Below are 13,958 nucleotides of genomic sequence, written 5' to 3'. Positions count from 1 at the left end.
AAAGCCATATTTTACCTGATCTTTAAGATACTATTCGGTCAGAATGTCTGTCTTCATCTAAAACACTGTCGAAATAAGTTCTTTAGGTAAAATCGTAGAGAAACCTTGTAAACACTCAAAAAGCCAAATTGTCTGCCTTATTTGTAAGAAACATAGTCAGAACCTTGGTCCTTATCATATATACTTAGGTAAATATTGAAAATGATTTACATGGAACTAAAATCTTGAAAGCATTGTACAGGCTCCAAATTTTGGTCTTTATGACAACTATAAAACTGCGCTTTTGAGGCGTGGCATTCCCTGTTTGATATTTTACTTTGTTTTTTTCGTAATATAAGGTCAAAAACTAAGACACTGGGTCAAATCATATAAAACCATACCATCATGCTAAGGGCCAATTCTTTAGCTTAAATGAATTCTAATGACTTTTCCGTATTGGGTCACCTTTGCATCCAGGTCTCTCGGTCAAATAAAAGATAATGGTTAACATTGGAAATGACATTGAATAGTTTAAATGATTCTAAAAGAAACTGTTTTGATCTGGTTTCTTTCTTGATGGAATTGTGTCCTTTCATGATAAAGCTTTTATGCTTTATATTCAAGGATAAACAGTCATGGTCAGATGATTCACATGGTCATTACGCTTTTGCTCTTACTGCATAACACTTTACGTTTTTTGCTGTACAAATCAAAATAGACGCGCAGTAAACTTTTAATAAATATTGCCAAAATAAATGTCACTAAAACTATTCAGCAATGTTCAACGACTGCCACTTTGTAGTTCTTCGCAATAAACGTAGTTCAAGTTCCTTTAAAAACAAAATAAAACTTTGTCAAGTATTTGATAAGTGCTTGGATCGTTTTAGTAAAATGATGTGATAACATGCTTTTAATATCACTGTTTACACATACTGTACACTCAGTTAAAGTTAGGCTGGTCTGCTTTTTCTGATAAAAAAGTGGATTTTAAAATCATGAAAGACTAACAATTTTACCGAGAGGCGTGATTCAGTAGCATTGGGAGAAAATGGGTGTTCCTTATTTGTAGCCCCACCTTAAACACACAGACATACACAAATCACAATTAAGATACATATCAATCATTGGCTAATATTATGATGTCATGACTTTGAAGATCGCGTAACTCCCTTAAGCGGGCACAAAGCGGTTAATACTAAATGTTCCTCCTCAGTGACTTACAATACACAGGTACAATAAATGCGGCAATTATAATTTGCTAATGTATAAGATTTCACGTGTCCTTGCAATAATGTACCTGATAATATTACCAATAACATTGTATTTACCTTGTTTATCCCCACAACTTTTATAATCGTTCATTCATTATAAAATAACAGGTCATTGCTTAAATGATATACATGGCCTTAATCTATTGATTTATAACATTTTCTTCTAGGAAAAGTATTTATGTAATAATTCCTTGAACTGCATTGTGAAAGTTATGTTTGTTTTTGCTATTTCAAGTTTATTTTTACTTTAAAGAAATGACAGTAAGCATGACTGTAATTGTGCTACATAAACGTGTTATTTTACCTATGGTACATAGTTATGTACTGGCTCAAAGATGGAATAAGCAATTTCACAAGGAAATTTCTTTTGATAAAGAGTTTAACTTTTGTGTCAGTTATCAAATAATTTAAAACAAAATGAAAAGTGGAGAGACTGAATTACCTGAATATAGTTCTAGTGATGAGGATTTCGTTGATCCTTGGCATGTGGCCAGCAAATCTGCAACGGGGATTGACTATGACAAACTCATAAGTATGTCGTATTATTGTTTGACATACAGAAATTATGTTATTGCTCAAATATTAAAAACAAATTGTATATTGAATTGCATAGCTGGTGTAATTAATAGCATTACTCAGTTTTTTAAGTCAACAAGTCACAATTGTGATGCGTGCATATATTCATAAACAATGCATACAGAATTCATACTTACTATGTAAAAGTCATTTTGCAAACCATTGTATTCAATGTCTTGATACGTTCCGGTGATGTGAATTTTATTTAAGATGTTCTTGCCTGTCTCATTAACGTTGATATTTAATGACTAAGTATATAAGTATCTTACACATTCACGTCATAATATGACGTAAATTTTTTTTTTTTTCCCTTTGGAAAATCAGAAATCACTTCTCGAAAACTTGCAAACAAAGTTATATTATTATTTTGGATAAATTAAAAATTGTATTTTAGCAAAATTTGGCAGCCAAAAAATTGATGATAACTTGATCACGAAAATAGAGAATTTGACAGGAAAACGAGCACATCATCTTCTACGGCGGGGTGTATTCTTTTCCATGAGGTATGACATCAGAAAAATCCAAAAACATTTTATTATTTTATTTCTATGCTTTCGTACAAACTATATTATTTGAATACAAAATCAAATGATAAAGACAATAAATCAAGCTTCCGCCGATTTTTATGTCGTTATGAAAAAAAAATGGAAAGTTATAACAAATGTGTGAAGTGCTTACATTCACAATATAACTATGACAAAATGATTTCAGGAATTTCGAAAGTTTAATACATTTCAATACCATTCATCAATACCATTGAATATTACGGAACCATCTAAGACTCTATTTGATTTCCTTGTTTGCTTATCAATTATATCTTGTGAGATTGAAATGTGTTTTATAAGTATAACATATATTTTATTTGATAGAGACATGCATGGAATTCTGACATTGTACGAACAAAAGCAACCATTCTACTTGTACACAGGCCGGGGACCATCTTCAGAGGCAATGCATCTTGGGCATTTAATTCCTTTCATATTTACAAAGTACGTGAACATTGGTATTATACTGCATTAATTTCAAAACATATATATGTGTAACAGTCACAGAATTTCATAGAGATGCTTTAGAAAAAATCTTCAAATGTATGTCGCGTGACAAACTTCTAAAGATGAAAAGACATGTCTTTTTTCTAAATATTGTCTAATGTGACGCTTCTCAAACAATTTAAATATATCGCTTCGATCAATCAGGGTCTTTAGAAATGAATTTTGAGTGACCCTGCACCAATTGATATACAAACAGTTAATAATTTAAATGTATGTACCTGTTATAAGGGTTAATACTTAAGATTGTCTTTTCCTCATCATTTGCTAAATCCATCTTATCAATTTTCTCTAAATACCCTAACATAGTGCCACTTAGATTAGGAAATAAACTGTAGGAACTGAAAATAGTTGTTATCATTTTAGGTGGCTTCAAGAAACATTCGATGTACCGTTAGTAATTCAGTTGACTGACGATGAAAAATTCATATGGAATGATATAACAGTAGAGGAGGCTAATAGATATGCTCATGAAAATGCAAAGGATATAATTGCTTTAGGATTTGACATCAATAAGACATTCATATTTAGTGATATAGAATACATAAGGTGAGTATATTATGGCATATAACAACTGAATGCGTCTATAAGATCAGTTAAGTGTATTGACGATAAGGGTTTTAAATGTTAAATAAGCGATTTATTTTCATTTAAATGGATTATCATGCGCAATATTGATTAAGAAATAATAGCAATACCATTTCACACCTACATAAAATATAGATAAAAATAGTTTTTCACAAACTTCTTGTTAATCGTTTAATTCGTTATTTCTCTACTGTTATTGTTATATTATTTTACTACATCATCATCACCACCATTTCATTTAATAAAATCTTTATCATAATTGTTGTTATAAATGCCATCTTTATTACAAAACGAATATAAAACCATATATTAAAAGTTATCGTTGAGCATCATCAAAACAATAATTTATATTGTGTAATTTCTTTTATTCATATCTGCTCATCCAAAAGAAATAAAAGAATACAAACGTCTCTTAATATATATATTAACAAAACCTGTCCTCTGAGCCATGTTCAACGGAAAAAAAACGCGGTATTATTGAGTCTTAACGGTCTATTGGGCCTTTGAATGCGGCTATGGACAATGTAATTATGCAATGAAGATTAATAGTATCAATATCTGAAATGCGCTACTCTTGACAATTTGTCATGAAATATGAAATATAACACACATTACCTCTTTCTGCTTCATTTCATTTGAAAAGTATTTTTTTGTGTGTTCATGTTAAAGCTCCCTGTAAGTCCGCTTACCGGTATTTCTATTTGAATGTATTATTTCTAATGTGCATGCTAAAACGCACATAGAATTCTAATGATTTTTGAAACACTTCAAAAAAAGTATGAACAATATATTTCTGAATCAGGTATATGTGTATGAATGTATTGTAATTAATAACAATAAAATAAGAGTAATAATAATAATGATAATAAGAATAGTAATATTGATAATAATAATTATCATTATTGTTTTCTGAATCACCATAATTGGTGTTATTATTATTATTGTAACTGTGATATATATTGATAATAATAATGATAATAATAATGAAATAATACTGATATAGATATAACATTGATAATCTTGATAATGATAATAGTATTGATAATTAATAACATAATGATAATGACTATTATAATGATATTTAAAACCGTTTCAATATTACTTCTGTTATCATCATTATCATCATCATCATCATCATTATCACCATTACCATCACCAATATCTTCTTTGAAAAATATTGCATTACTAATCAAAGACATGTTTTTCTTTCACCTTTTAGCTCTTGTCCTGAATTTTATATGAACATATGTAAAGTGCAAAAATTAGTCACATATAGCCAAGTGAAGGGTATATTTGGTTTTGACGTCAGTGACAGTATTGGAAAGATCAGTTTTCCGGCAATTCAAGCTGCACCTAGCTTCAGTTCTTCATTTCCAAGATTGTTCAAAAGTAAGAAGGATATCCCTTGTCTGATTCCTTGTGCAATAGACCAGGTGTGTACATTTATATTAATTGCCAGTTAACCGAAATTTAGTTACACACGTAAATATACAATTTGATTTTGTTCAATCTTCAATACTTATCAGTGCTTTTAGAATTACTCTGTTGTAAATCTCGGGAAAAAAATTATTAGCGTGTTTCCTTTCAGAAGATGGTAAATCTCCGGCAAGAGAGAGAAAACTCTTCAAATTAAAACTTGAAACATTTGTTTTTCGTAGTATTTTAAAGATATGAAGATGGCAGGACTTTGAAAGGTTTGACTACCAAAAGGAATAGAACAAAAACAAGTTAGTTTAAATAAAATGTTTTATTTCAATGATAAATATAAGAAAATAATTTCTATTGCAGGATCCTTATTTCAGAATGACAAGGGATGTTGCCCAAAAACTTGGAGGAGTCAAACCAGCAGTTATCCATTCGACATTTGTGCCAGCTTTGCAAGGTGTACAAACTAAAATGAGTGCTAGTGACCCAAATGCGTCCATTTTTCTAACAGATACAGACGAAGAAATAAGAATTAAGGTGCGTGTAGTTCTGATGTAGTGAACATTTTGCAATGTTGTAAAAGTATAGGATTTCATGAAATATTTAGTATCATCCTTAAATGCATGGTGTATATGGTCATACTTAGTTTCATTGAAAAACTTCATGTCAAATATACCAAATGTCAACGATAAATGTATCGTATTATCTCAACAACAGTCTAAGGTAATATTCTTGCAGTAAATTTTAATTGATTTATGGAATATTCTAGATTAAAAGATACGCAGATTCAGAAGGCGGTATAAACATGACAGACGAACATAAGAAAAGGGGCAGCTACCTTACAGATATATCATATCAATATTTAACATACTTAATGACAGATGATGATAAATTCACACAGATTGAAAGGGTAATTGGTACTTTCAAATTAAACTTTAGGTGGTTACCATCAGATAAGAAGAAAGTGCCACAGTACATGTTATACCTTATCACTAGGATTACTCTAAGAACCATGGTCATGAACGGACAATATATCAACCGATTTCAGTCGCACATTTCTCATCTAAAATGCGTAGTTCGGTAAATGTGTACTATGGATATTGAGCAAGTGGTAATTTATCTTCCATTGTTTACCTATCATATTCCTTCAATATTTCATATCTCAGAGAAATAACGCGTAGTTTATAGTTTCATTAATTTTATAAACGTTACAGAAAAAATATGGATAAACCTCCGTAATAGAGTTCCGGTCTAGATTACAAACTCGTTCTGACTTGCTGATGTGAAAGTGTATTTCAGTCGTCGTTTAACTACACGTGTACGCTATAATGTATATATGCGGTATATGTGCATTGTGAATTAGATAAACAATACAAATGCGTACCTATGTATGCCTTTAAATTCAGAATATTTCTACGATTAATTTCATTCAACATTTCGAGTTTTATTGTATAACTGGGTATATTTTGTATACTGTTTTTGTTTGTTTACTTTTCGCCTAAATTCATGACCATGGTTCTTGCAGTGTACCCTGGGGTAGGGTATAAAATGCATAGTGTCATTTCTTTCTGGTCTAGTGCCAGTGACCACGTACACAATAATTAATCACGATACGTATTACTTAACTGTTGAAAAAAATCAAATTTGATATGTAATTATGTATAACATGTGGTAGTACAATTTCTTTTTACATTTCATGTCTTGCGCAGTTTGATTGCTACAAGTGAAGCAATTATTGTAATTTTTATTTTGATACCACTCTCCTTACCTGAATGTCTTGACCTTTCGTTACTCATAATAAATATAAATATAAAAGTTTTTATTATTGTATTAAAGAGCTTTTGACTCTTTTTGCCAGAGATTGTAATATGGCCTTTAATTCAAAACCTGTTGACAAATTTGCGCTGCTGTTCAGCAATACAATGTATTATGCCGACTTAATCAATTTCATTCGTTTGCAGGACTATGCATGTGGCGTTTTGGCACGAGAACAGTTGCAGGAGATATTAATAAAATTGCTTCAGAAGATCATTGGAAAACACAGACAGAATCGAGCATTAGTTACAAAAGAAATGGTCAAACAATACATGACCCCAAGAAACCTAGAATGTTCAATAGTTACATAACAAATACACTTGTTAACTTGTATCTAAATGATACCAATAATTTGATATATATGTGCTTGAAACGCGTGTATATTACTTGTTGCAAATTTTGTTTGATGTTAATCTTGTATCCATGAAGACTATTCATAAAAGGTATTATAACTTCCTAAATTATTTATACTGTAGGAAAGCACTGGTGTTATTCTATTATGAATAAAGCCATTTTGTTTTGAATAGGTTTTGAAGAGGTTGTTTAAATAGAAGTTGTGAACGAGATTCGTTGAATTATATCTGGAATATGATTGCCGTGTTCATATAATATGTCCGTCTGATAACGTTGAACAGATATTGACTGATTTTTATGAATATAAAATTTCCTGTTTGTGGTAAAGAACTGATACGAAAATAAACGATCGATATAATTTTAATTCAATGTTAATATTGTAAGCTCTTTCATGTTGACTGGTTGGCAGTAAACTTTCAATGACATGACCGAAAATTGCTTTTATAAAACATTAACTAAAAACACACTATGTGCAGTAAGACGTGCATAGTGCCACATTGAATATAATACGCCATATGCATTTACAAGCTGTGTGATGAAGAATACTTTTTAATTAGAGTATTATTTCTAATCCTTAACACACTCAACTTTTTTTCTTCCTTTCCAGAATTGTTTTGTTAGTTTATTAGTCGAAAAATATTCAAGAAATACTACTTGTTTATCTTCAAATATAAAAGCCATAACTATTTATAGCATTTTGTTATTTCTTTTTTTGAAAGGAGTACAGATAATTTTGCGACTATTCATATTAAACATAGAGTTATATGTATTTAAGCATATTGCTTACACCAGCCCCTCGGAACATTCACACTTAACAGAAATACACTTTCCTATCCGGTTTTTCCTTGACCTAAAAGCCACAGAGTAGTCTGTCCTTGATATACTATACAGACACCGATACTCTGCGCTACCAAACGCTCTTCTGGGGTTGTAGTGACGCCAAGTGGCTTTTTTCAGCAAAGAAAAGCGAAAAGAATGGTGCTGCTATTGCTCAAACTATTGGTCCTGTAAAACATTGCTGTACAATATTGCTTTTGTTCGCAGATGCATTATCATGAATAAGTACGCAACTTGTTTTAATAAGACAAATACTGATACAGATACAAGTTCTATTTAAAGACCGAAATACACCAAGATTGGTTTCCAAATAATATTACGCAAGTTATCTACGCAGTAAAACAAGTTATTGTTCTTAATACTTACATCATATGCATTTGTTTATTGTATTTTACACCACAACAAAAGTTATCATTCGTCGTTTGTCAAATATGTGATGTACTTTGCGAAAATCCATGCTATTATTTGTTTATCAGCCTTGTTATCTTGTGTAGGACTTACAATCTAGGGACTGAATTCTCTTGTAATATTATGCATTAAGGTCACTTAAATATAATTTCCTCTGCAAAAATGCACCACAGACGTATGAACGATGTTATGCTACAACGTAAGTTTATGATCTCTATAAGCAATGTTATAATGGTAAACTGCGATATCAGTATGTAACTAAATGAATATAATACGCTACAAACAGAAAATAATCGTTTTAACTAAAACGTTTAGCACTCGCTCCCAGCCACTGTGTAGAAGAAGAAATTAAATGATTGAAAAAGAATATAAAAACAGGAACATGCACCTTCAATTCCAACTGACGTTTGAATGATATTGCAAAATTTATTTTTAGATCAAAGTAATGATTTATTTTTAGAAGACTGATTTTATCTAAAATGCTTTCTGTTTCGCATCCATGTATAAATTCCACAATAATGTATAAAACTTATGATTCATTTCAAATGTATTCTGTTTTGTATGTTTTACCCGAGACCAAATGTATGGCAATTGAGTTTCAAGTAGACAAATAGCTTAACGTCAACAACTTGCATTCAGTAAAGCTACAATAAAAAGGCTGAACGTTTGAACGAGTGGTATAGCAGAGTTAGAAGTTGAAGTTGCATCATTTGTTGCAGAGAGGTGTTTTCTTCTCAATGCGCTACGAGCAAGTTTCATCTTATCATTATATGCAAAAAGAACATACGAGTAAGGTAGTCATTTGCACCTTTTTGTTTAATTGAATACGGTTGGTAATATCACCAGTAATTCACGAATCGTGAACATTCGGATTGTAAATTTCAGTAGACTAAGTTAAAACTAGCCTTACTGTATGTTAACAAAAATATTATAAACTAAGTAAAAAATCAGTTAAATGTTGTTGTTTTTTTGACATGCATGAAATTCTTACTTTGTATGAACAAAAGAAACCATTTTTCCTCTACATATTGTCGTGGACCATCTTCAGAAGCAATGCATATTGGACATCTAATTCCTTTCATCTTCACGAAATAAGTGATAAACTACCATTCCATACCCTTAACATTCAACCTTGAATGTTTCCACTCATACGTTCTTCACGCTTAAAACGCTTTGTCCTTATTCTTAAGAAAAGTGAAGACAAAACATCTATCTGACAGCATAAAATATTTCATTCTTTTATGCAAATATTTCATATCATTTAGTCATCCTAATTCTTTAAATTAAATCTAATATGGTGGTTTCTTTTGAGCTACACTAAACATGTACATGTTGCGCTCGGGTTGTAATACGTGTAATTACAGAATGCATTGCATGTATTGACAAAAATTAAAGCAAAATTGAGCCACGATTTTCTTTTTGAAAATTTAGCCACATATAGTACGTAAATATATTGGGAATAATTTCGACTATATTATAGATAAAGGTCAATATATGGTTTGGCTGTGCTTTTGAAAATTCTAGCCATAATTGCTACCTTGTATCATAATATGCAGACGGTTTATCATAGGTGTGCTATTATGGTAGAAGGCACACCTCCTAGTATAACTCAATAACTTAATAAACACATCATAAATACATAAGTAAACCTCTATAGAATTTGTCACTGGCGAAATAATCAACAACCTAGTATTTAACAAAATATGAAACGCTTGACAATGATTGTATTTTGAATACATTTTATGGTATTTGAAAGTAATGTAATACATTTGTTTATTTATTTATTTCGTGTATTTATTGCATGTATTTTCAAAAACTAAAACATTAATGAATGTAATGGTGAACCGCGTTTTTTTTTTAAAAAAAAAAAATCTTTTAGAAAATTTTGCGACTAATGGTAAAATCGTTACCGACTTTTATTCCTTTCAAAAAAGGAGCTTTAAAATATGTTTATGATGGGTTGCAACAAGACAAATTAGCCACCGAAACTATACCGGGCTGATTACGATATATGAAGCGTTTTTATATCAACACATCAGCCTTTTCAATCACGTCAATACGATATACGATAGTGATTAGCAACAATCATTTTATAATTTCAATTTGTAGATGGCTACAGAATACTTTTGACGTGCCTTTGGTGATACAGATGACTGATGATGAAAAAATTCTAGGGAAAGATATGACAATAGAGGAAGCCAACAGGCTAGCCCATGAGAACACGAAGGGCATTATTGCTCTTAGCTTTGACGTTGAGAAAACATTCATATTCAGCGATGTTGAATATATCGGGTATGTACTGCAATTGATCATTTATAGGTATATCAGTTCGCTGTATTGTTTGTTTTTCTTTTCTAATTTTCGGGATAAAGGTTATATAAACAGTGTCATGATAGAAAAAGAAGTTATACTGTGAGAATTGTTTTTAGTATAAAATTAAGAAACAAAAATGTTAAGTTACTTTCATATATATATCTCACGCGTGCTTTTTGTAACGACAGGTCTTGCCCAGAATTTCATATGAAAATGTGCAGAAGTCAGAAGCTGGTTACATTCAGCTAAGCAAAGGCGATATTTGGTTTTGCTCCTAGTGACAGTATTGGAAAGATTGCATTTCCAGCTATACAAGCAGATCCAAATTTCAACTCTTCATTCCCGATGATCTTCAACGGCAAAGTAGATGTGTCGTGCCTTATTCCATGTGCCATAGACCAAGTACGATTTCCATTTATTTGTTGAATTATAATATTAGCTACATTATATAGTTTTAATTAATAAATCAATCGGTCATAACAATGGTTATGACCGTCTGCAAATGATAAAATCAATAAAGAGATATTACTTCTTGTTGATTACAAGCAGTTTTATTTTAGGACCCCTACATTAGAATGACATGAGACGTAGCTCCTAGAATGGGATGTTTCAAACCTGCCCTGATTCACTCAACATTCTTTCCTACACTGCCGGGAGCTCAAAGTACTGAGTGAAAGTGACCCAACCTCTTCAATTTTTCTGACAGACACGGACGAAGAAATCGACAATAAGGTAACCATACGCTTTCAATTGTAAATTCATTCTGTATGTTTCGTTTTTGCAAATACGTCTAAAGATGCCGAAAACTTTGTTAAATAGACCATTCGACACGTTTGTCTAATAATTAGATTAAGATTCTATGCTTCCAAAGGTTCCTCATATAAATGGTATAAAATGAAACAATCTTGAAATATATTTTATCCAATGAAAACAATTAATTTGTATATTTCCATAAGATTAAGCGATATGCATACTCGGGACGTGGCGCAAAAATGGAAAAACACAAGCAACAGGGAGGCAACTGTGACACAGATGTTTCCTATCAATATCTCACATGTTTCTTGGAAGATGTTGAAAAATTAGCAACAATTAAAAAGGTAATACACACTAGTACTTAAAATGTATTTCAGAATGTTGTCTTTTCAAACTTTATTTCATTAAACACGTCTAAATATTTGAAAAAATATCTAAATAGCGGTTATGCTGAATTTTGACATAAATGGTATTGTTGGTTAAAGGGGGGTAATAGTTGCTATTATTCTATGTCATTTGATTCAGTATAGGCTAATTTAAGAACAAATGACATTGGCTTTATTTTAGTGCACGTTAACAAATACCTCCAAATGATTCTTCCAGGAATATTCAAACGGTACACTGACGACAGGAAAACTGAAGGAAGAATTGATTACAGTATTACAGCGGCTTGTAGGTGAGCACAGTAGAAATCGAGAACATGTCACTGACAAAATGGTGAAAAAGTTCATGACACCGAGAAAGCTCAACCTTCAGTATTGACGGCATAAATAAACCAATTCATCATTACTACAAAGACTTCATATAACAACTTGATATAATTGATATATATAAAAAGTCGTCGCTTATGAATATTGTTGTGTTACTTTTAATTGACTGAGACATTGAAATACAATGTTCAATTTGTCATTGCTGAATGTATGTAGATCATTTAAGTATATGTATGCAAGTATATATATTTAAACGTTCATGGTCATGATTTAACTAAATGTTTTAACTGAAAAATCTTGGTTTGAACACAAAGCTATTAAGCAATAATATCTAAAATGTAAATTGGTATTTAATGATATAATTAACAAAAAATCAATGTCGAACAAAATAAATACTAACCGGTAAATATATTTGATAGATATGCATTTATATAATTCGTGGATAAACAATGTAGTACAAAGATGTTTTATATACTTAAACATGTTTTTTTTCCACATGATTTAACAGACATAACGTTTTATAGTGTAAAATTTGATTGTATTCTGTCTTATTATTTGATTGCATTCAGATAAAATTTAGAAAATCAATAGGCTTGTTCGCTTGCTATTTCGTTTAGCTAAAGTTGTTTTAAAGAAGCAGATTTTCAGGACTTTTAAGGCTTATACATAAGATTTGTCAAAGAAAATCGAGCTATAGCCACGATTGTACAGTGTAAAATTAAATAAATATGTTCAAAAATGTGAAATAAAATCGTGTTTTTCTATCACAGAAAAATTGTGTGTGTGCATGTGCGAATTTGTGTGTCAACATTTATATAGATTTTACGACTGCGGAAGTAACAGTGATTGTTATTTTTACAAACACGTCCTGAATACTTACCCTACCCTACCGAGCGAACTGTTTTATTCGAAGCTAGTTAGAATCTATGCAGTTTTAAAACAAAATGATAAAGATAAAACTTCCTGGAGTGTTTGTACCATTAAACCAGGCGTTATTTATTCTACATTGTACTTGAAATTGTAATAACTTGAATATGCTGGCATTAAAAACAACGTGTTTGACTTAAAAATCGTTTAATTTCATTTCATCCTGTCTGGGTCATATGATATCAGTAGAAAAATAGTTGAAACAAGGATCTAGACTCGATACAACGCATTCATTAGACTGGCATCAATTGTTAGAGTCATTAAATGCAACTGGCCATAAAATCAATCCTCTTTAATACCACTTTCTGGAAAAACAAAACAATATCTTTTACCCCTGTCGAGCCTAGAGAGAAAATGTTTTCCTGAAAGAAATTAATATTATTACAGATTATTTTATCTCAACAGATACAGTCTACACATTCCTCTGTGTTGCATTTATGTAAGTTGTATGAACTTAAAAGACTGCTTGATATAAATCATTATTAATTTTAAGTGTGTCAATTATTACAGTTGTTCGTTTTTATTGTTTATCTACCAAACTAGATAGCGTATGTAACAAGATTGAGAATGTTAAATAAGAGTCTTAACTAATAAAAGATATTGTTTAATTCCTCCAAAAGTGGGGCGGTAGCCTACTCTGAATACCAGAAACTCTAATCCATTTTCCCTGGCCGATGAAAAAATGTAAACATTTTTTTTCAGTGAAATATTATATCCATTTGGAAAGAATAGACTGTTTTATACATTAAGAGTCAATAATACCATGTAATTATTAATATTTCGTTTTAAATATAACATGAATAGGAATGCAATTAGCTGATAATTTCATACCACAGGATATACTGAATTGACCGAATAAGACGTTAGAAAATACAAAATGAGCCGTACAATGAAAAAGAAACAACACAGTGCATTTGCGACCAGCATGGATCAACGCAGTCTGGTCAGGATCC

The 13,958-nt window shown here is 30.9% G+C and overlaps 1 protein-coding gene and 1 pseudogene across 3 annotated transcripts; both read left to right on the top strand.

Moving 5' to 3' along the window:
* Positions 1-1,385: 1,385 nt before the first annotated feature.
* Positions 1,386-7,745, top strand: LOC123544840 (tryptophan--tRNA ligase, cytoplasmic-like). 3 transcript variants are annotated; one of them, XM_045330911.2, is made up of 8 exons: positions 1,395-1,782; positions 2,221-2,329; positions 2,696-2,815; positions 3,242-3,424; positions 4,683-4,896; positions 5,252-5,425; positions 5,658-5,798; positions 6,850-7,745. In XM_045330911.2, exons 1-8 carry the CDS (start codon positions 1,668-1,670, stop codon positions 7,012-7,014), a joined length of 1,221 nt encoding a protein of 406 aa, XP_045186846.2. In that variant the 5' UTR covers positions 1,395-1,667; the 3' UTR covers positions 7,015-7,745. The 3 variants fall into 3 exon arrangements, with proteins under 3 accessions (XP_053397568.1, XP_045186846.2, XP_053397570.1); XM_053541593.1 differs by lacking the exon at positions 5,658-5,798 and having other exon boundaries at positions 1,386-1,782; XM_053541595.1 differs by lacking the exon at positions 2,221-2,329 and having other exon boundaries at positions 1,398-1,782.
* A 147-nt stretch (positions 7,746-7,892) lies between these two features.
* Positions 7,893-13,148, top strand: LOC123524174 (tryptophan--tRNA ligase, cytoplasmic-like; annotated as a pseudogene).
* The last annotated feature ends 810 nt before the right edge of the window (positions 13,149-13,958 follow it).

The sequence above is a fragment of the Mercenaria mercenaria genome, chromosome 1 (assembly GCF_021730395.1).
Source record: "Mercenaria mercenaria strain notata chromosome 1, MADL_Memer_1, whole genome shotgun sequence".
In the NCBI taxonomy this organism is placed as follows: domain Eukaryota; kingdom Metazoa; phylum Mollusca; class Bivalvia; order Venerida; family Veneridae; genus Mercenaria; species Mercenaria mercenaria.
Note: the sequence above shows the minus strand (reverse complement) of the source record. Positions and strands in the feature narration are given on the sequence as shown.